Source organism: Drosophila hydei, unplaced genomic scaffold (genome assembly GCF_003285905.1).
Source record: "Drosophila hydei strain 15085-1641.00,03,60 unplaced genomic scaffold, DhydRS2 tig00008140-arrow-arrow-pilon, whole genome shotgun sequence".
Taxonomy (NCBI): Eukaryota; Metazoa; Arthropoda; class Insecta; order Diptera; family Drosophilidae; genus Drosophila; species Drosophila hydei.
In genome coordinates, this window is record NW_022045848.1 from 163,944 (window position 1) to 188,335 (window position 24,392).

Here is a 24,392-nt window from a genome sequence, read left to right on the forward strand (position 1 = left end):
ACAATTCTCGAGGCTTTAGTCTATGCATTACTTCTGTATGGTCTCTGGTATGCAATCTGCTTAAGCTAAAAATTGATTAAGTTTTGCTATACATCAACCATATAAGAATTTGAGTTTCAAAGCCTTTTATTTGTAAAGTAAGCCATAACTAAGACACGACAGCTGCCGCGAGCTAAAGCCGATAGCAAGTGATACATGTAAGCTAATTATAGAGCTGCTAACTTCCTCAGATTAACTATGGAAATATATATAAATATTTTTCAGTACTCTAGGTAGGTGTAGTAAGGTAATAATAATAATAATCGATGTGTGAAACTAGGAAACAATTTCATATCTTGCATAAATTTATAGTATTCATAAATGCAAATGCCGAATACTTTAAATTCCATTTAGAATAACGATTATTTAAAAAAAAAAAATTCGGCAGGCCAAAGCATAATTAACGTGTGAAAATTTATTTCACCGTCCGGCTGCTGTGCATCAAATTGTACAATGAGAAATTGATTATAAATATTATTAAAATGAAAAGAATTGCAGTTGCTATTTAATACCCTGATCCCAACGAAAATGGGAAATCAGGATATAATGGTTTTGTACAAATGTATGTAAAATGCAGAAGGAGGCGTAGCATATTTCAATCATGAAGGGCGGTGTTGGTAGAGTTGATGTGCGTTACGTAGGCAACGTTGGCTCGAATCTTGGTGTCGAAATGTCGTTTTTTATTTGAATTTTAATAATTAATACTTGGTATCTCCTAGTCGGGCACGCCGATTAGACCTTTCTCACTTGTTTTTGTTTGGTTTTTCTTTTTATATATAAATTAAATAACTTTATTTAGTTTAATTATGTTAAGTTAGTGCTTTATATACAGATTTGGGGTCGTTTTTGCTGAATTTGTTTATCTTAATTTAAAATATTCAATTTTTGCTTAGTAAATTTATTTATGCTTAACAATTGAAGCAGCAACAACATTTAACATATAATTTTTAATACATATATATCAATTTTTAATTAATTATTTATTAGTTGTTCTTTTTGTTTTTTTTTTTTTTGCCAGGTTTTGCGCAATGGAAAATCGAATTGGAATGTTAATTAGATGGAAAATAATAAATGAATATCAAATAAAATCTGGTAAGCATTAGTCTTATGATAGGGAAAGTTGGTTGTAGTGTAACTTAAAGCGCTTTTCATATTTTCATATTTTCACATTTTTGCTTTTTCTTTTTCCTTTGGCCAAAAAGAAAATGCCGAACTAAACTAGAATTATTTTCACCATTTATCAGCTAGGCGTTTCATTTGCAGTTAGATATAGTGTATACTTTGTGTCGTTATGTGTATGTGTGTGCTTTGTTTTTAATAGAGTATCACATTTTTTGGTATCGAAATTTATATTTTATGCTCCGTTGATGACATGATTTGGAGATACTCTGTGTCTCTCTCTGAGGCTGCCTTTCTCTCCACGTCTACTGTTCCGCTTCCAGATTCTTGGCACGCAAATACTTAAGCAGCATTTGCAGCGAGTCATAGGTATCGAAATCATCGAGATTGCGTCGCGAAGAGGACATGTTCGTGGGCCTAGGCATGGCCAGGGGCACGGGCAGCAACTCCGGCATAACAGAATGATGGGTTATCAGTGCCTTTAAGCTGGAAAACTCCTTGCGAAAGCCCTTCAATGATAACCGCTGCTAAGTTAAATAGTTTTATTAGATGTGGAAAATCTTACCTTAATCTTATAGCCACGCGACGAGCGCAGTATTATATAGTTGGCTATCTTGGGTCCGGGTGGCGATGGCACGCGCAGAGTCAGCGCATAGCAGTCGGGCTTAGAGCTGCTCTTTCGCACAAGGAATGCGCCTGGACTCTTGTTCTGTAGCACCTCGACTGCAATGTCACGTGAGATGCCCGCCTGATACCAGCTGGCTGCTTTAAGCTCTGTATCTGACTCCTCGTCTTCGTCATCTCGGTTTGTGTGCGTGTTGGCCAAGCTGCTACTGCGCTGATTGGCTGCCAAACTGGCAGCAGCAGCCGCCGCTGCAGCTGAAGCATTATTGAAACGCAGGCGATTGGCAAAGATCTTGGGACTGGAGTTTGCTGTGGGGAGAATATTACAGAACAATAACTCGATGTAGATCAGAGCATAGCTTGTCTTTATCTCAATCTCTCTCCCTCTCTTACCGCTGCTGGTTTCACGTAAATAGCGCTTCTTTAGATTGAACTCGCTGTTGTCATTATTGAGATTCACATTGTCCAGCATCGGTATGGCAGTCAGAGATTGACGACAGGAGTCGCCAAATTTACTATCGATGTACGAGTCCTCATTGATGTAACCATTCGAGTATATGGGCTGGCCGGCATCTTCGCTTTTCAATGCAGCTGCACTGAGGGGCATTACGTTGGCCACCAGTGGGCGTGACTCCTCATTGTGGCGCAACAGACCCATGGTCAAGCGCTTAACCTGTGAATGAGGTAGTTGAGAAGGGCTTTAAAGGAGCTGCTTATTCAACCGGCAACAAAATTAACTACAATTTAAACACCTTGTAAGCTGCACCAGAAGGCGAACGTGGGCGTGCCGCAGACAACCAAAAACAAAAAAAAAACGAAGAGCGTACAAGAATTTATTACCAAAAACCACAACTAGACAAAAAGCTTGGCAGAAAAACTTTTTATGCGCCTGCACTTAAACAGGAAGCGGATGCTTGGGCTAGGAATTACTAGTCGGAGCAGAGTCTTTGCCTATGAAAAAGGGCTGGGCCGTAAGAGGCTGCCGCATAAATTGAAGGACAACTGCGAGAAGGAGGCGCGTTCGCATTCGCTTTCGCAGTCGCAGTTGCAGGATGCTTAAAATGTAGCCAAGCAACGAATGCGGAGGATGCGGAAGTGGCTAAGCGGAAATGTGCCGCAGGACTACCAGTGGCAAGAAAAAATGGCAGAGAAGAAGACAGAGCGAGAAGGAGACTGAACAGAGAGAACAACTGTGTGGGTATAAAGGAAACTGAGAACAGGCGGCGATAATTCAGCTGCACTTGTGCGCGCATGTTGAGATCATGTTAGCAAACGCCTGCGTGGCCATAGAGTGAACGGAACATTGACTATGGCAGGCAGCATGTAAGTCTTCAAAGAAATTGTTGAAAGACTGTACGGGGATAGCTGCTTGAACTGGGTTATATAGAACCTATATGAATCAGAAACTAGTAATATTGCTTATTTTTAGCTTAGACAAAAAGAGAAGATATTTTTGTTCTCTTTATTGGTATAAGTTCGAGCTAGATAACCAAGACATACGTTTCCCCTGCTCAAAATATAATTGCTGATATGTTTTATAGAAAAAAAATGTATCTTTGTTAAAGTATTGCTGATATATATGAGTTATTGTCTTATTTTTTAAGTCTAGCCCGATATATATGAGTATTTTAATCAATCTGAACCATTCTATATATAGCCCTAGCTTACTTCCTTATCTCAATGTACAGTTGTATCATTCGAATCTGCTTAAATTTCAACAAATTAGCTCTAGACATATTGTTATATCAGTTTCCTTGTTATACATGCAAACATTTTTGTAAGAGTATATTAACTTCGGCGCTTCCCACTAATATATTTCCACACTTTTTTTATATTTCATTTTTTTATATTTCTTTTGGGGTCAGTGGCTTTGAAAAGTCTGTCTGGCTGTATAGAATGGCTGCACCTGAAAGTAAACTACAGGTGTACGCTCTTGCTAGGTGTGTGTGTGTAAGTGTGGCATAGTTTAAGGCGACATTGACAATGAGACGACTGTGGCGTTTCCATTCGTTGTTGCCTTCCACGCTTACCTGACTAACTGACTAGCTGGCAGCAATTGTTTGCTCATTGCTGCATAATTTAGCAGACGCGAGCGTTGCATACTTTTAGGCTGCTTAAGCAAACATTCTTTGCATATTTCACAGGGCATTGCACACTGATTTAATTTGTACGAAGCTCATTTTAACGCAATTTACACTGTACATCGAAGACACACACAAACTCGCACGAGTGAGCTATGCTACAGCTTTTGTCTTGGCTAGATGTTGATGCGGACTAGATTACATTTTTTTGCTTGTCTGCTTGACTCAACATAACTGTCTCCGATCTCCTGATATAATCTTATGCATAGATTAGGAATTGTTCTTTATAATATTCGATGTAGTCTTATTATATGAAACTTATTTTTTGAATCTCTTAAAAGTTAAGATCCGTCACTCTTAGTAAATTTCTTTTGCTCAGTTATGTCTATGAAATGCTGTTGCCAAAAATTGGAATTTGATTTGTGTTTTTCTCTAAATTTCCCATTTGCTGGCCATACAGAAAATGTGCGCCAGACTAATTGGTATGTTGTTGGCTTAATGAACTGGCAGAGTCGGGACATTTGGCATCAGCTGTTGCCAGTCAGTCCTTGCCTCAGTAGGTGGCACGTGCAGCTGCCGCAACCCAAAACATTTATGCAAATTTAATAAACTGTAACGGGCTGAGGGAGAGAGAGGGAGAGAAATGTTGGTACGCTTAAATCAGGCAACAGATTGAGGGACCGTGCTGTGTGGCCTGTGATGGGCGGGTCTACAAAATATTATTTATGGGAAACGTATGATATGCAAGTGGGCGTGACAAGCGCCGGCCACATGTGGCTCTACCGACTGTCGCTCAATGTCAGACAGCAAAATGGAGGCGGCTTCAAACGTTATATTCGACTCTTAGCTCTGAGTGTGGAGCAGTTGCTGTTGCAGTTACTAAACAAACATTTAGCGGCAGCGAGTCAACAGCATCATTTCAGCAGTGCCAGAAGAAGCGGCAGCAGAGGGCAACAAGGATCAGGCGACAGACAGCGCATCATTTCCGGCATATACGAAGACAGACTCTGTGTGTCCCGTTATGCGGGTGAAGTGCATAATGTGCCAACGTCCATTTGTCTTTGCTGCCTTCACTCCGCGATTGGTTTGGCCAGGCCCGGCTGCATGTGCAACTTGTCTGCTGCTTTATTTTGCTTATCTGAAATTGAATCAGGCAGCCAAGCAGACGACGAGGACGCCAACTTTGCCATCGGGCACAATTAGGGTCGCTGCCAGGCTCACCCACTGCCTCTATGTGTGTGTGCGTGTGAGTGTTGGCTACAAAAATTAATTTGCTTATCGCGCTGCAGCCGCACCCTGCCACAAAATGATGTTATTGACAGCGCACCCAGCAGACATATTGTAAAAAAGAACTATGCATAGGGCAGAGCGAGGGAGGAGAGCAATAGCAATATATGCGGTCTCCACGTGGCGTATGCGTGTTATGTTTATAACAAAAATTGATTTATTGACAAAACAACAGGCGAATGACTAACGACTAAGCTATACTCTGTAAGAAGTTGTAAAGGGTTAGTTATGCTCTAAAGTCATGTTTGAAAATGCTAAGCTAGAAAGGAACATTTAAGTTTTTTCGTATTCCACAGAGTAAGTAGCTTAAGTTAAGCAATTCTAACATTTCATATAGAACCAATATTCCCAATTTGAACTTATTGAGCAGCGTATAAAAAACGAATATAAGAAATGCCAAAGCAAAGTGCTGAACCCTTTTTTTTTGTTTTACTCCACCATATGTTTTTCTTCAGTTTTGTTTTTTTTTTCTGGTTTTTTTGTTGATGTCCTTGAGTCAAGCGTTTTGCATTTGGCTTTTTTTTGGGGAGGAATGCTGACAATATTTATGGCTTACCATTAGGGCCAACTGATTGGTTTTCGCTTTCGATTTGGGCGCGTTGCAGAATTTCAATGTTTCTGTTCCTTTTGGCGGGTTGAAAGTGTGACATGGCCTTGGAATTGAGTTTGTGGCTGTTAAGAGTTTGGCTGCCCTGCACTTTTGCTCCATTTAAGGGCCATTAGCTCAAAACGTAATCATCATAATGCGCCTCCGTAGCAATCGGGCCATAAATAAGACAAACACATTACGCATACGCCGCGTGCTCACAGCACATGGGAGCAGGCGATGTGGAGTCTCTTCTAAGAGTCTCTCATATGAATAAACTCGCACGTACTTATCGCATAGACTATGCTCGACTGAGCCCAGCTGCCTCACTATAGCTACGACGATGTGTGTGTATGTGTGTAGCCTGTCCTATGGTATGAATATTTAAGGCGTCAAATTTATGAAAACAACGTGCCTCAACTCAGCTCGAAGTCGAACTTGAAGGCCAAGCCGGCAGCCAGCAGAAGCAAACTTGTGCAATGCAAAGTTTTTTGGCTCCCCATATCCTCGGGCCGGGAAACACGTGACGAAAAAAACCATGAAATGACAAAACATTTGATAAACATTGCACATGTGGAGCAGATCAAAGTTCTACCCGCTCACACATGCCTTATGATAATGGCCACGAAATATACGTTGTTGAAGCTTGAACGCTTACCTTTTGCCATAGCAAAGTTGGAATACTCTATATCAAGTTTTACTACGGGATCTTCTTGAATGACTATATCTTTGCCTTGTCTTCTCAAATTGAAATACTTTACAAAACTCACGTAAAAACTAGTATACCCTGTCTACTTCTGTCAGTGTGTCCAAATGATAGCAACTGTTCTATAAGAATGAGCAAGGGCCTCTGCTCCAGCAATATATTTTGAAATGCTTCAAAAGTTGCCACAAAATTTTTTTTTTTATTCCCAAAAAACTTGTGGCAAGTTACATAAAAAGGCGAAAGGAGCAGTATAGGCGAAAAGGTTTAGCTGCTCTTAGACCAACGCTTTTGATGTCCTTTATACCTTTTATTTCCTTCTCTTTTATTTCTGCTAATAATTTATAGTAAGCGTCAAATGCATCAGAATAAACAATGAAAAACAAACTCTGGGAAGAATTCATAAATTTTGAAAATATTTGCGCAAAAAGTTGCGTATGACAATAAGAAGATAGAAAAAAAACCAATAAATGGCCGCAGTTGCCGAACTTGAAAGCACCCTTATCAAAGTCAAAACACAAACATATCAAATATGCAATGATTGAAGGCGGCATGACAAAGGGGGCGGCTTTGCTGGACGACATGAAGGGTGAGGGGTTACAGCTAGAGTACTTTGATCAAAAAACATAAGACGAAATGGAAAAACCCAAAGAAGAACAAAAGGAAAAGCATTATTTGACGATGACTAAATATGCTTAAAGATATAAGACCACTAAGCTAAGGATGAAAAATAGAAGATATATGCAAGTCATAAAGTCTTTTAGGTATAGTTTGGCACAGTCTTTAGTATTGTTGACTGAATCTTATGGGGATACTCTATCAACAACTTGTATCTCGATTCATTTGGGCAATTTGATCAGATTTAGTTTATAATCTGAAAGCTCGAAAGGAAACATATCAATTCAAGTTAATACATCAGGAAAGCTAAATTGTTTTTCTTATATGAGCACACAGATTAATACAGGCACACAACAAATGGACTGTCTTGAATGATAGCTTAAGACTTACTTCCAAATTAAGAAACTAGCTTATAACTGAACAATAATAGGAAGATGCTATATCTATATATAATTCTAAGATATATATTACAGAGTTTTACAATCCATAACTTATAATTAGAGAGGTCTTCTGGCATAGCTTACTCTTTTGACGAAAAAATTCAAATACACTCTCAACATGCAAATAAACAATTCAGACATGTTTGGTGTTGAGATTTCTTGGGTGTTAGTTGAAGATAACTGAGTGTAACGTGAAGATGTTTCCCTTAACCTTATATTGGGTTTCTCTTCGGTTTTACATACCAGTGGAGGTTTGTCCGTTAGCCGCTTGCAACTGTTGAGCTCTGTGGGTGAGTTATCCTCATCTGAACTCGGGGTTTGCGCCACCTTTTCGTTATCATTGCAGCTGTTAAATATATGCATACTATAGTAAACTGTATCTTAGTTGAACAATGTGTGCTGGAGGTGTGAAGTGTTTCAAGTAACGCTGTGTTGTGATGAGCATGATTAAGCTTTTGGATAGGGCTTGGGCTCGCAGAGTGGTTTACTCACTTCAGATTTGCCTGGCTGAACAGATGCAATGGTCGCCGTCTGCCCAGGCTGGCTGGCGATGTAGGCGTGGCGCTGTTCAATGTGGATCTGCCACGTGTGGCACTCAAGTAGTGGTACGAAGTGCGGGCCGTGTGCTGCAGAACTGGCTGCTGCGTCGGTTGCTGGCGACTGTTGCAGGAAGATGAGCGAAAGCGTGCGCCGGTTATAACTGCTGCCAAATTGGCAGCAATGCGGTTGTCAAAGCGATTAAAGTACGAGCTACCATTCGAATTCGAGTTTGAATTCGAGTTTGAGGTCGAATTTGAGTTGGAGTTAGAATTAGAGTGGGTGTTGTTGTGATTGTCAGCGGTGGGCGATGAATTGTTGCTGCTGCTGGCGCTGCCATTGCTGTTGCTGCTGCCGCTGGCAATTGTTGCCGCTGTATTTGCTGTTGCTGTTACCGTTGCTGCAGCTGTTGCTGTTGCTCTTGCCGCCATGGGCAGACAGCTCTTTTCATAATCCAAATTATTGTTGGTTATCATTGTGTGTCGTCGCTTCTGGGCATTAACTTCTGCAGTGTTTTTGAATTATGTGCGCGCATATAAAAAACGCTGCGGGCGGCTTTTGTCGCACTGCGTGTGATTCTCGCCGGCAGAAGCACCCACCCACACGAACCAGGATGTGGGAGAGAGATATGCACAGTGTGGAGCAGTTGGAGTGGCTGCCTTTTATTAAATTCTCTACTAGCCACAGGGGTCGCGCGCTACTTCAGCCTAACTGCAGGCGCGAAGGACGTGCAGAAGGAAGCAGGACGAGTGCCAGGGCAACGACGCAGATTTAAACACAGAATTAATTCAAGCGGAAATTGGCAACGAAAGCAAAAAAAAGCATGAAAAACCAAAGCAAAATCGAAAGCGTGAAGTATAAACAAAATGTGAAATTGGGGGAGTCAGGCGAGATAGAAAGCGAAAATGAAAACGCATATGAAAATGTTGGTAGTGGGGCAAGCCTCAAAAATGCACATAAATACGGGCGACAACGGATTGGAGTGGGCAGCAGGATTAGAGGGGTTCACAGGGGTTGTTTGGAGGCGTTCCGATTGGTCAGGGGTCGCAGAAAAATGACGTCACAAAATGTAAAGCGCATAAATAGCAGGATTTTTGCGTGATTTGGATGACGATGATAATGATGATGATGATGATGTTGGTTTTTGTTTATTTGTTTATTGTTAATATGATTTTGTGATAGGTTGTTTATAGTGAGACAGTGTTGTTCGTTATAGTTGTTTGTTGGCCAATTTCACAGTTGAACATTTTTACCAATTAGTTGCCAATTTTTTGATTCCGTTTGTAGTTTTTTTTGTTAGTTTGAGCCAATTTCAGTTGAATTTTAATTGTATTGCAGTTCGAAAATATCCATGTAAATATAAAGTGAAAGAGGGAGAAAGCGTTTAGTGTTGTTGTTGTTAATGTTGTTTTTTTATAGCAATTTACATATATTTTGTATTGGTTTTTATTTATTGCAAACTTTTGCTTGCTTTAATTCGATTTCCATCGAAATCGCATCAAATACGTCAAAGGGGATTTTGGCCTTTTGGCCGTTTTTATGTTGCATACTTTTAGGGTGCTTCAGCTTATGAAAGTGAAAGGCAAACGTTAGTTAGTGGGAATTTATACTCACGCTGGTTCGCTGGCAACCATACTTTTCATTGAACAGTTAGTGGGCCACGTTTAGAGCTGCAAAACAAGGATGATATATATATATATATATATATATATATATATAAAATGCATTAAAATTTAATCAAAAATTACTTTAAAGTGTAAGTTGGCATGTGTATGTGCATGTGTGTCTGTGTGTGTGGCAATCATTAGACGCCCATGATCAACACTTCATTAGGCGACTAATGAAGCGAGCGCTTGGGCAAGAAATAACAACCAGTTTAGCCCAAAGCCAATGCCACAGATTAAAGGCGCATCAGCAGGAGCCACAAGCTCACGGCAAAAACCCTACAACAGCCCAGGACCACATACACATTGAAATCGGGTGCATTCGTGCGACGAAGAAAACAACAAGTTCTGGCAAAAGGACGCAAATAAAACGCACAGATTAAAGAATGCCCGGGTGAAATGTCTTCTTAATTACTTCGCAATGAACACAGCAGAAGAGAGACAGAGCAAGGGCAAGAGAGAGTGAAAGAGAGAGGGCGAGAGAGAGAGAGGCGGATTGACTGCAGCGTCGTAATTGAGAAATCGGTGGCCCGGACTCTGAATTGGATTTGAGATTGGGCAGCCACCGTCTCAGCATGGACCACAGCGCCATGTTGGCAGCACACTTTAAGCGGAAGTAATTTAATTAATTACAAATGAAACGGAAACACGGCACAGCAAAGCAAGCCGATACACATACATTTGTGTGTGTGTGATGCTACAAATTGAAGCACATTTTGACTTTAGCCACGCACTTGATGGGCTGCTTAAGCGCTATGCACAAAATTATGGATGAAAATAAGAAAAAAAAAAGAAGAGTAGAGTAAAGAGAAAGAGAGCGGGAGAGAACGACAAAAGAAAAGAGAGAATGTAAGAGCTGAGCTTCTATAGCGCAATTAAAATTTTTGTGCGCCAGCACCGCAAACTAATAGGACAGTGTATAAACGCAGACATCCACACACATACATATATATTTATACATATATATATATTTATACATATATATATATATATATATATATATATATATATATATATACCCACACACACAGAGTCACACGCAGACAAACGCATTAAGCACAGCTCATTTGCATTGCGGTTTTAATTGCCAGGCAACCCAAGCAAGCGGGCTAAAGCTCTCCCTCTCTCAGTCTCTGCTCTTACCACAGCCCACAGAGCGCTCTGGCCAAGGCTTACAAGGATAATGAAAACAATTTAACGACTCTCTCGACGATATGCCGGGTCAGAGCAGAAAACAAATGCTCTGGCCTCTGCACGTTGAGCGCTTTAACAAATAGAAACCTTTTTCCATTCGCCCCATTTTCCCCTTAATTTTCTTTCTTTATTTGGCGACCAGTTTTGCGTGTCTGCGCACAATATTTGCAGATATATATGTATATATATATTTTTGACATTTTAATGAAAATATTTTGCGTAACATTTGCGAACAGAAAAAGAGCAGCAAATGTTGACGAATATGCCGCATCCTTTCGCCTGCCTCATATTATTTTAACAAACTGAATTTTCCAGGACAACAGCAGCAGCAAAGGCAGTTGGAAACATTTTTAAGCTCCTGTGATGGGCAGTAATTAAATGCTTGACATGCCTTTGGGTATGAGTCGCTGGCTGAAGTGGATTAGCAGCAGCCGAGCAGCATTGAGCTGAAGAGCGGATTTCAGCTGGGGTTGGGTTAAATTAACGCTGATGTTGGCATTATAATTATGGCGTGTAGTTAAGTCGATGCTTGGCCAGCTTCAAGCGCTGTACGTGACAGGTTGATAAGTGAACAAGTAAGAAAGCTCTCGTCGGGGTGCCCGACTAAGTGATACTCTTTTGCCAGTGCTACCTATTTCATATTTTAATTAGCTTGTATAAAGCATTAATAAAAAATCAAATAAAAACTGCATTGCTTCTATCAACACCGTCACAATACAAATATACATAAAACTACATATACAATTTGGATGATCTAGCTCAAGCACATACGAAATGTTATTTAATAACTGCATTTCGAACATGCTTTTAATCTCCAGAGAGAGGGAACAAAGCAAAGTATAAAATTAAAATTTTTAACAATCAAATTTAAGTGACTCAGCTACAGCTTAGGTCTGAATGCTTTTATAAAAAAATATATTGATTTATAAAAGAATAGATCAGTCTTTCATTCAGGTAAAATGTATGACGCGTTTTGCATACATTTCTCTTAAGTTCAACAATTATTTCCCAATTTAGCATAATATGGTATCAGCTGCTACAAACAAGAGCTCATTAAATAATAAATTTGCTCATTTGGCTAAGTGAGTGAACGAGACCAAACAACATTTGCGTAATAAAATCAACAGCCTAACCAACAAAAATATTTACAACCAGCATGAAAGCTCTAGTCGGGGTGCCCGACTAGCAGATATCCTGAACCAAGACCTTTCTGCGTTTTTTAATATTTTTTATAGTTATCATGTATATTACTTATATGTATCTTAGCTTAATTAGCATAACGAAAATTATGATGAAAAAAGATACAGCTAATGATCATTATCGTTAATAATAATTTGCAGTAATAATCACATAACCAAGATACTAAAAATTACATATTTCTAACATTTAAACAGTTATATATTTATTTTATCAAATTTATTTAAACAAACACAATATTTATTAAAGAAATACAACTTATTTACACTTAAAATATTTAACAAAAAAAAACTCAAATTTATTCACTATTTGCACTGAACTGTTCAACACGACTGACCTAGTCCACGTCATGAACTTGACTGATCGCCCACAGCCGCTGATGCGCCCTTTTATACCTAAAAGTCACTCGTAAGTCACTAATAACTCCAGCAGAGCTCCTGAGACATGTTTGAGCGAGAACTTACACTTATTTTAAATTAAGTTAGAAGCAGAAGGAATCGTGAACAGACAGAGCTAGCTATATACACACATCTTGTCATTCTGATTGGGAATATATACGTTATACAATATACTTTATGGAAATGGAAATGGAAATGGAAATGGAAAATCACGGTAAAATGCTTTTGTTAAAATATATGTATGAGCCTTGTCCGTCTTCCCAAAATCGACTCTGCTTGTCGTCCTGATCAAAAATGTATATACTTTATGGGACCTGCCGCGGCCTTTTTTTCTTCCTTGTATGGGGTCTGCCACGCCATCTTTTGCCTGTTACATATATTTTAACAAAGCCATTATACCCTGATTTCGCTTTCAATGGGTTCAAAATATACAAAAAAAAAAAACATGTATATAAAGTAAACAAAGTGAACTTCTACTGCTTCTGTTGCGACTGTTGTTACAGATAAAGTAAACAAATGCAGAGGTGTGGAGAGAGAGAGGGTGGTAAAAATAAGTTCTTTTTGTTCTTTTTGCCACCCAAATTAAAACAAATCAAAATCATATGAGTATTTTCAAGTGATTGCTGCGACCACGTTTGAAACTTGCGCTGGAAATATAAACAAGCAATTTAACAGCCACTCACACGTACACACGCATACACACGCACATACTGGCAGCTGCTTGAACAGGCAGCAGGCAGTTGGCAAGCAAACGAAGCGTTCAAGCGCACAAAGCCAGCGCCACAAAAAAGAGCAGAGTGCAGCGGGGGAAGAGCGACAAAAAAGAAGAAGAGTAAGCACTCCGGGAGAAGCAACAAAAACGTTTTATGTGTGCCAAAGAACAAGTGAGTGCGAATGTGTGTGGGTGAGTGTGTGAACAGCTGAACAGCAGAGATACCGCAGATTTCGCACACACATGCTTTAAAATATGCCGCAACTTTTAGTTAATGAAATTTTAATCAAGCTAAGCCGAGTCCAAAAACCGTTTCACACACATTTTGCCGTTAGCTTGCTTTTTAGCGCCAGCTGAGCAAAGTTTTTAGACCTTTTTATACTACGAGCCTACGTGTGTGTATATCCGTCGGGCGGGCGTTAAAATAGCCAGCAGCTTCATTAGTAGCTGCCGACAACGCGGCGTAAGCTTAATAATTTATTTACAATGCATTTAATTTATGCCTCGCATTAATCATAAGCTACGGAGGGAGGAACGCACACCACGTAGCGAGCAAAGAGAACAAGATGTGAGTGTGAAAGAGAGAAAGAGTAGGAGAGTGATAGAGTACGACAGCTGTATTTATTAACAATTTATGTCATAAGTAAAATTGAAAATCATTCAAAATGTCAATGAGCAAAGGGCACGGCAACGGCTGTGCCAGCTAAAGACGTGAGTGTTGATGATGCAAATTCATAAATTGCCAAAGAACCAAACATAGAGTAGAGAGAGAGAGTAAGATAAAGAGAAGAGGGAGAGAGAGATAGAAAAAGAAAGAGAGAGAGAGAGGTAGCGAGGGTGTTTGAAGCACATAAATCGCCAACCGCCCGAAATTAGGCAGCAAATTTACATGCAAAACGAGCACGACACGCAGCTAAATCACCATCAGCAGCAACAATAAGTATAGCCACAACAGCAACAATAATAACAACAACAATGGCAACACGGTGCCTTCAAAATGACAAACATTATAAAATGAACAAGTAAGAAAGCTTCTAGTCGGGGTGTCCGACTAGGAGATACCCTCACCCCAGTTCTCTCATTTTTTTTAAATATTTTTCATAGTTTGGAACTAGCATTAAAAAAAAAACATAAACCGACATTACAACGAATATATGCAAAAAATTTACTGTTTGTCACACCTCTTCTTGCCTGTTACAAACATTTTAACAAAACCGTTATACCTTGATTTTCCATTTTCAATGTGATCAGGGTATAAAAAGCAAAGGCTGAATATATTAAGGAGCCGACAGTACTTTCGGCGGCACACTAAGAAAAGGCTGAAACAGAAAGGAATTTAGCTGAAGGCATTTACTTGTTAGATATTTTTTAATAGATGTAAAGATAGTATCAGGTAGAAACCAGATAGCGTTCTTAATTATGCCAACACAACTAACAGGATTTAGAAGACTTTGGGTTTGCTGTTATCGGAAAGTACAAATACATATACAAAGTACAAATTGTGTATAACTTTCAATGCAATTTGTTTATCAATCGATATACTAAGTTCTAATAATTTATTAATAACAACCACTTTCCTACATTTACTGTCGGATCTGTATATAACTGGACCTTTGAAGCCTTTCAGGCTTGCTTGAACGTAATGTCTATCAACAGTCTTATACATTCTACGGCAATATCATACCCTATTATCACACAGTCTGCTTGAGAGGGTGTCTAAATAACACTCTTCCTTTTACAAGCGCATTTTCGACTGCGCCTTCTTTTCAGTTATTTAACATGTTTTCTTCTCTTTGTTGTTGTTGTTGAAGTTACGCCTTTAGGTCGCAATCCTTGCTCGGTTGCACCGTGGTCTGGAATGAATAATGCGAACTTCTCACGGCAAATAATTATTTTCCCTTAGTGGCTAACAAAACTGCCAACTGGCATGCAATTTTTAGGCCATTTCACTAGCTTCAGTTGATTTTTAGTATATTTTTTGAGTTCTTATCCAGGAGGCTAAAGCTTGGCTAAGTTCATACACCCACCAACTTTTCAGTTCATTATGTGAAATTTTTGGCTTCAGGCAGAAGGCAACAGCAGCAAATGCCAACACGTCGAAGCAAAAAGACAGTGGGTGATTTTTTATTTTCTGCCTCTTTTTATACCCTGATCCCATTAAAAATGGGAAATCAGGGTATAATGGTTTTGTGCAAATGTATGTAACAGGCAGAAGGAGGCGTGGCAGACCCCATAAAGTATATATATTCTTGATCAGGACGACAAGCCGAGTCGATTGAGCCCTGTCCGTCTGTCTGTCTGTCCGTCTGTCCGTCTGTCCGTCTGTCCGTCTGTCCGTCTGTCCGTATGTGTGAACGCGTGGATCTCAGCATCTATAAGAGCTAGAGACTTGAAATTTTTTTTGTAGGTCCGTGTATAGCACGCGCAGGTCAAGTTTGTTTCAAATATTCGATAACTATTCGCATTTAATTGTTATCGAATAAAAACATTATTGAAATACAGTAAATAAATTATATCTCGAACATCTTAAGAGCTAGAGACTCCAAATTTTGTATTTAGTCTTATGTATATTTTATGCAATTTTGATTTTTGTTGGATTTTGGATACCGGATCCAAATTCCCCCAAATTCTTAGAATTTAAGTTTAGTTGGAACTAGGGCCATTATGTCAAGGCGTTTGCATCTCAACTAAGCCAATAGGATATGTAGATCATATGCTGAAAATTTCATTAAAATCCATTAAGTAAAACAGAAGTTATTAAACAAAACGTTTGGCCAATTTGCAAAAGCACATGTCAGCAGCGCCACGCGCACGCATTTTTCCTATGCATGTGCACACATTCATTCAAATGCGTGTATTCTTTTCTATTCCAAGAATTGAAATTGCGATTGAATTGTGCTGAATATTAGCTGCTACTTATGTTCAAATATGCAACAGTCCATGTAAGAAGAACGGTGGCGGCGTTGGTAGAGGCGCCGCTCGCATGCAGCTTGGTTCGGGTTCGACACCAGTGGAGATGAAGTGTTTTTTATTGTTTTATTTTTTTTTTTTAGTTATGAAGTGGCGGTGTTGGTAGAGTTTGTGCACGTTGCGTAAATAATCCGGGTTCGAATCCTGGTCTCGCAATGTCGATTTTTATTTGTTATTATTTAAATATTATTTAAATGAGTTTGTAATAACAAAACTCAAAGGACTGGGATCAGGGTATCTCCTAGTCGGGCACCCCGACTAGAGCTTTCTTACTTGTTTACAGTTCTTTTTCTACCCTCACAAAAAAGGTGTCGAGCAAAATGACGAGAAATTGCGAGCTGTTGTTGCTGTTTTAAATGCCTTAAATATGCGCATTTGTTATATTGCCGACTGCAAACATCAAGCGAAAGCCAACAAAATTTAAAACAAAGAAATTGTAATTAGTTCTTTTTTCCTTTTGTTCTTGTATTTTTGTGTTTTACTTGTTTAATTATGCACGCGTTTGCCACGTTTTTTGTTTGTCAATAAAAAGGAAAACAATTATTTTTAGCAAGAAAACGGAGTGTGAAAATGAAATTTATGTGGACCGAAACAAAGAGACGGTAACATTATCTTTCTTTGGGGCTTTAACAGAGCTTTGAATTGTCACATCCTAAGTGTTAACAACTATGGCTTAGCTTTTGCCTTATTAGAGATTCAACATTTGTAATTGAATGTTAGCTCAGCAGCTATCTCTCGAATAGAGGTAGTTAGTTGAAAAATACGCCAGTTATAGTCATTCCAAGTTCAAAATAAGTCCATTTATTATAATAATATGGGGTGGCCAAAATGGAAAAATTTTTCGAATGAAACTTTTGAATGTCGATCGATGGTATTGAAATTACTTCAAGACTCATGCAACTTTTTTCCATTTTTAAGGATTCATATATATTAATTTGTATTTATTTATATATTTTCCTGTTATGTAAAGTTGATACTTTTGCCTACACAAACTGCTTATCCTTGACATCCTTTAATTGTAGCTCAATTAAGTTAATTTTAATGGTGAACAAGTTTGTGTATTTCAAATAGGCATATATAATAATGTTCATTAACAGTTGTGCCTCAATTTGCGTAAATAATTAATGTTAATTTATCAAATTTATCTCTCATATATAACCTGTGCACTTCGCACAATTCGCATAACGCAAATGTCATTAAATGCACATGCATGAATTTTTGATGCACTCGAATGCGAAAATCAATTAAACGTAAAATCCAACAACAGCAACAGCAACAACATCAGGTTGTATTAAAAAATATTTATCTTTTTACTGTTTCTTAATTTTTTTTATTTCTGTATTTTTACAAGGCAACGCATTTCATCTGAACGCACATTTTGTTAATGCATCACGGCATTAAAATTAATAATTATTTTAAGCCAGAAAAAATGAAATATTTGAGGTGCTGTAAAATGGAGCAGTAATGGTTAAATATAAATATTCGTGTAAATATATGTATATTTATTTATAGACATATATTTATACTGAACCATTTTTGCTCCATTTTACAGCACCTGTATATACATATATATACTGAGGTCTTAACAACTGATTTCATTCATGGAAACTGAATCCAATCTTTGAATTGTATTAAAGCCTTCTTTGCCTTGTGCCTAAAGATGTAACAGAGCATATGTAGTATTGGCTTTAAAGTTGAAGCTTTAGTTTAAACAGCTTAAGTTACCTAAAGAGAGGAGGGCTTTTGACAAATACGTATATTTGATAAGTCGCTTGATCCAATGACTCTTATTTAAATTTGATGAGCGACTCGTTTTTACCTTATAAAAGTTTAGTTCAAGCTCTACAGAAAATATACATTTTCAAAACTAATATATTATCAGAGACCAATTGCATTGCTCAGCAGTTCTCTTAAGTTGAAAGCAAAGTAAAAATATGAAAAGAAACTCGATAGTAAAGGTGCAGTTTTTCTATACTATACTTTTCTATATTAACTACCTTTGCAGCTTAATTAAGTGATACAAATACATATAAATATATTATTTTATATAATCTATTTTAATTTAATAACACATATGTAGATGTAATACTAATCTTTATTGAAACACTTAAAGTTGAAACTTGTTATTTGATATAGCAAAACTGGTTAGCTCATATGATTTGTGTAGTCGCAACTGTGATATCAAAGTCTTTTATGAAAATAGTTCTTGGCCAGCGACGTGTGTGCAATTTCCGTTGCGGAAAGTCGTGCTAGTAGTAGTTGGACAGGGGAAACAGACCAACAACTGTGCCGGGGTCATTCATCCTGCAAAGTGGCGACACGCCAAAGCGTTCGCCTGGCCAAATGACTAATGGCCCAGGCAAGACAGGCAGAGAGCTAGAGCGGGACATCGACTGGAGCAACCCAAAAAGTGCTGCAGGGGAATAGCCTACTGGCAATATGCAAAATTCGCAATTTGCCATGCCAGACGGCGGACTACGACGACGACAGCAGCACAGGACGACATCCTAGGGGCAGTTGTTTGCTAGCTGCTGCTGCCTGATGGCTGTCTCTCTCGCTCTCAGTTCCTCTCTGTCTTTCTCTCTCTCTCTCTCTCTACCCTCTTCTAGGTTTCGACGTTCGACTATTTTTATGACCGAATTGCGTTTTATTGCTCAACTGCTCGATTTCCAGTTTGTCCGAATGTGGGACAAGCCGCATTGCTGCGAGGCCCACGCTGCGTATGAGCAACGGGTCTAACTGTTAGGCTGACTGCCCCGTGTTCTTCTTACTTGTCAGCTCGTTGGCTGCAGTTGCTCGACATTCAAAATTAGTTGACATTTTCTATTTTCTTCTTTTTTCTATCGTTCATCCCTTATCGATTTTGGGGTTTTTTTTGGCGCATAGCAAATCGGTGCCTTAAGCTGGCCAGGCATCTACTTATACGTGTATTCGATTTATGTACCAAGGTGGCGAGGTGTGAGGCTTTGGCAAAACGCTTCAATTGATTTGAACATTTATTGCTTCGGGTAATGCCAGCCGGCTTGGGAGACACGACTGCTGTAGCCAGACACTAGACCCAAATTCTGTCTGCTCGCAATGCACACCCCTCCCGGCCTTCCTCCCCATTGAAAAGGTAGTCACATTATTTTGTTGCTGTCATTGCATATAAAATAGTTTTATTTTGTGCCTCGTCGTTTAAGCCTGCCAGAAATGTAGAGAAATTACTTGCTACTCTATTGTGGATCTGGTCAACTTACCCTTTTACTAAAATGGGAAATCAGTGTATGAATGTTTTATACAAATAAATGTAACAGGCAGAAGGAGGCGTGGCAGGCTGCATAAAGCATATATATTCTTGATCAGGACGACGACGAGTCGATTGAGCCCTGTCCGTCTGTCTGTCTGTATGTGTGAACGCATCGATCTCAGCATCTATAAGAGCTCGTGACCGTTTTATTGTTATCGATGCTAGACGGCAAAATAGGTTTCTTGTTTTTTTTTATATCCTGATCCCATTAAAAATGGGAAATCAGGGTATAATGGTTTTGTGCAAATGTATGTAACAGGCAGAAGGAGGCGTGGCAGACCCCATAAAGTATATATATTCTTGATCAGGACGACAAGCCGAGTCGATTGAGCCCTGTCCGTCTGTCTGTCCGTCCGTCTGTCCGTCTGTCCGTCTGTCCGTCTGTCCGTATGTGTGAACGCGTGGATCTCAGCATCTATAAGAGCTAGAGACTTGAAATTTTTTTTGTAGGTCCGTGTATAGCACGCGCAGGTCAAGTTTGTTTCAAATATTCGATAACTATTCGCATTTAATTGTTATCGAATAAAAACATTATTGAAATGCAGTAAATAAATTATATCTCGAACGTCTTAAGAGCTAGAGCCTCCAAATTTTGTATTTAGTCTTATATATATTTTATGCAATTTTGATTTTTGTTGGATTTTGGATACCGGCTCCAAATTCCCCCAAATTCTTAGAATTTAAGTTTAGTTGGAAATAGGGCCATTATGTGAAGGCGTTTGCATCTCAACCAAGCCAATAGGATATGTAGATCATATGCTGAAAATTTCATTAAAATCCATTAAGTAAAACAGAAGTTATTAAACAAAACGTTTGGCCAATTTCCAAAAGCACATGTCAGCAGCGCCACGCGCACGCATTTTTCCTATGCGTGTGCACACATACATTCAAATGCGTGTATTCTTTTCTATTCCAAGAATTGAAATTGCGATTGAATTGTGCTGAATTATTAGCTGCTACTTATGTTCAAATTTGCAACAGCCCGTGCAAGAAGGACAGTGGCTGCGTTGGTAGAGGCCCCGCTCGTATGCAGCTTGGTCCGGGTTCGAGACCGGAGGAGATGAAATGTTTTTTACTGTTTTATTTTTTTTTTTTTTAGTTATGAAGTGGCGGTGTTGGTAGAGTTTGTGCACGTTGCGCAAATAATCCGGGTTCGAATCCTGGTCTCGCAATGTCGATTTTTATTTGTTTTCTCTTTTTTTTTAATACTCGATACAAACTACGGAAAATATTACAAAACTCAAAGGACTGGGATCAGGGTATCTCCTAGTCGGGCACCCCGACTAGAGCTTTCTTACTTGTTTTAATTATGGAGCGGTGTTGGTAGAGTTGATGTGCGTTGCATAGGCAATGTTCGAATCTTGGTGTCGTAATGTCGCCTTTTATTTGTTTTTTTTTTTATGTAAGATACAAAATATTAAAAAACGAAGATTGGATTGGAATAAGTGTATTCCTTAGTCGTGAGCCCTGACTAGAGCTTTCTTACTCGTTTAACTTTTAGTTTAGACATTTTTTATGGTACCATAAAATTGAAGAAGTTTTAATCAATAGTTTGCATGTTTCGATAACACACACAGATCATTTAAACTGTTTTCATTCTTTATTAAAGTTGCTCAAATGTGTAGGGGAAGATGTTGTTAGCCTGTTAGATTTGAGATGGTATGATGCTGTAAACTATCTCCTTTCAATTCCTCATAATGTGACTGTGGTTTGGCTCTAATTCCATATATATACATGTGTTGTTAAGGAACTAAATTTGATTGTAAAGGTTCAACACCTAATAATAATAACCATACTCAAAACATTTAACTGAGATTGGCATATAGACATAATTATGATAGCTCACAAAGTTATGCAAGGTAAAAAAGAGGATTAAGGATTATAATAAGCTTTCAAGTCAACATTTTTGTAATTTTTGACGTAACATTTAATAAAGAACTTAAGACGAATTCCTTGGTACATAATTATTTGAATTTCCAATCCAAAACAGGTCATAAAGTTTACACTTAAGCAACTTATGCTAGCTTGAAAGTGAGTAAAGTGAGTGAGTGAGTGAGTTAAGATAGCCCACTCATTCATTCTTTAAAGTCTACACATGATTCGGCATTTGCTCCAACACTTCACAAAGGCTGGTTAACAAACCTCTTTTTGCCGTTATGCTGCTGCCAAAACGCACGCCAACGTCCGCGTGCCGCCCACAACAATTCATATGTAGGTCAAACTTGCCGTAGCAAAAAGCGTTGCATACCCACGGGCTGTCAATTTATTTCTCGCGCTTGGCACATTTCGCTCGCTGTTTGGTTTTGCTCGCCTGTTCATGTATTTTTTTGTTTATTTTGATTCTCTGGTCGCTCCTCACGCGCAGCTCCAGTCACCGCATGGCACCAGCGAGCATTCCGCCAGCTGTGCGAAGCTCGTCCTTGAAATTTATGCGCTCAACGCAGGCGAGCAAGTTGTATCTCTGCGGGCACATGGCGTGTAAAGCTCTCATTATGATGATGCTCAACACACACACACACACTGAAGCACACTCATTCGAGCAGATAAATGGTCATGCAAAACTAGAACCACTTACGCTTCGTCCTGGCACTGGGCCAATGGGAAAGGCATTGTTATTCTTTCTCTTCTTTTTTGTCTTTTTAGTCAAGTAAATTAGGCTCTCTGATAACATAGCCACAGATCGGACCGTCTAGATAGTCAAGTGCAAGAATAAAGCCTTGCCTGTTGTTGTCGTCGCTTGTATATTTGCTTTGCTCTACAACTTTATCGATTTTATGATAATCATTTTTTGGCCAGTTCTCCAGGCATGTCAATCAGCTTAAAAGTAGCTCCCGACCGACAAACGGAACTGTTATTAAAAGCCTGCGTCTCAGCTGCTAAGTGTTGCGTATACGCCGAGTCTGCAGTTTTGTCAAATATATTTGAACTCATAACTAGAACCGTCAATTTAATGGCAGCTGCCATCGCGCTGCGTACCTCCTTCAGCAACCAGATTATTGGAGTCATAAATTTTTATGATTTTCCATTGGTTGCAGTGCACTCAAAGGGCCGGGGCGTGGGAAAAGTGTGTGGAATACAACTCGATTTTCATGCGAATTTAATAGCCCTGCAGATGTGATACAGGAAATTATTATAGCCAACGTGGCATAGGGAGCAGAATACATTTTTCTGTGGAGTTTCGGCCATTAAAAGTAAATTTAATAAAAACGCCAAGCTTTTGGCATGTCAAAAAAGAAACATAAGCTAAAAAAAGAGACGCTAACATATTGACAAGCCGCCATCAATCACGCTTGACAGGCGCTTGTATGTAGAGGCAACCACGAAAATTTATCAACAGGACTTGCACACCACACAGGACACGGCAGGTAACAGGCAGCAGTAGCAGAAGTAATCTAATCCAATTACTCAACAATGGCAAACAAGCAGTGCGTGGCGTGGGCGTGGGCATGGCAGCATGCGGAACGCTAATGGCCACCAACGAGCCAACAACAGGAGAGAATAGTGAAAAGGAAACAGGAGCTGCCTGGCTAAGAGGATATCACATGTCCAACGTTAAAGTTAAATAACCAAAGGCAATCAGCTGGCATCAATAGCAACATGTTAAAGCCGCAGGCAAGTTTATGCCACTGCCTTGGGCTATCTAGCATTGGATCATTAACTGGTAGCGGGTGCAAATGCTGTCAACAATCCAAATTGAAATTCATGCGCATTCGATGAATTTTTTGTATGGCTTGAGCCCATTGTTATCCTGCATGTGTTTGTGGTCGCCTGCAGGACATTGTATTGACGAAATTATCATTTCTGTTGCTTCAATAAAATGACAAAGCAAACTAATATCGAACGGTCCTTCGCATAAGCTGGCTTAGGCATGAAATTGAAAAAGCGCACCCTTCACGACTTCCCTCCTTGGGGGTTGTTTATAAGCGCTGTGGGGGTTTGCTATGCTGATTGGATGTGCCCAACAGTCATGTTGTTGATGAGCTGAACTTCGATGCCTCTCGCATTAAATAGAAAAACATAAAGACTTGCTCGCACACCAAAATATCCTTGTTACAGTTGTTGGAGCAACCCTTTGCCGTATAAAATACATCCATCAAATAACAATTATGTCGCTTCTACTCAAATATTTGTCATTGACACTCACAAATCGTTTATGCAAATATAGCCGAGGACTGGACTTGAAGGATTTCATTAGAGCGCTCAACACGGACACGCCTTATCTAAGGACGACACACACAGAGAGAGAGAGAGAGAGACTAATTTTAATATCAAACCCGCTTTAGGATACACTGCATTAATATTCACTTTTCGGCTGGTTGACTTAAACGTGCTGGGCGTGGCGTTTGTTGATGGAGCTACTGCAAAAAGAGGCGACAAATTGAGCAGCCGCAATGTTCAGCAGCCCTGAACAAATCCTCACATACAAACCCAAACAGTAATACTTACAAACACACACACACTAACAGACAAGGGCCAAAGGGTCAATTTGCTGCGCATCAAAAGGCCAAGCGTTTAAGCTTAAAATAGTTGAAAACCCAACCAAGGCGACAAGTTAATAAACATTTACGTTGTGTAGCCAGCATATTTATAAACGCATTAAGTATGCTTCACTTGAGCAAATATTTCACTCTTTTCATTTTCAAAATATTGTTAAGTTTGTTGGAAAGTTATGCAGAAGCGTTAAGTGCTGCCAGCCATTTGGCTGAGCTTAAACTATTCCATTGGGTAGTTAGTTAAGATATGAAATGGCGTAAGACATACAATTGAGCAAAAGCAGCAGTTTGTCTATTAACACGAATGCAAGTCAGAGTCAATGTTTCGACTGAGCTGCAGAGCAAAAGTTGTTGTAAAAACTGTACACTGCATGAAATGGGCTGGACTTGGTCTCTGAAATTCAAAAAGCTAAAAATATTCGCATACATGAGATATAAAAG

The 24,392-nt window shown here is 39.2% G+C and overlaps 2 protein-coding genes across 2 annotated transcripts in view; one reads left to right on the top strand and one right to left on the bottom strand.

The window, feature by feature from the left end:
- The window catches only part of LOC111592428, an 86,294-nt gene that overhangs the window by 14,844 nt on the left and 47,058 nt on the right, over window positions 1-24,392 (top strand). The window lies entirely within an intron of this gene.
- Window positions 1,140-24,392, bottom strand: part of LOC111592427 (nuclear transcription factor Y subunit alpha) — a 31,120-nt gene continuing 7,867 nt past the window's right edge. The window contains exons 2-7 of the mRNA XM_023304610.2: window positions 9,649-9,704; window positions 7,990-8,745; window positions 7,741-7,843; window positions 2,176-2,455; window positions 1,724-2,091; window positions 1,140-1,667 (exon numbers count right to left, since the gene is read on the bottom strand). Of these exons, the coding sequence (XP_023160378.2) occupies window positions 1,464-1,667; window positions 1,724-2,091; window positions 2,176-2,455; window positions 7,741-7,843; window positions 7,990-8,510 (1,476 nt within the window). The 5' untranslated portion in view covers window positions 8,511-8,745; window positions 9,649-9,704 and the 3' untranslated portion in view covers window positions 1,140-1,463. The remainder of the gene's footprint in view (window positions 1,668-1,723; window positions 2,092-2,175; window positions 2,456-7,740; window positions 7,844-7,989; window positions 8,746-9,648; window positions 9,705-24,392) is intronic.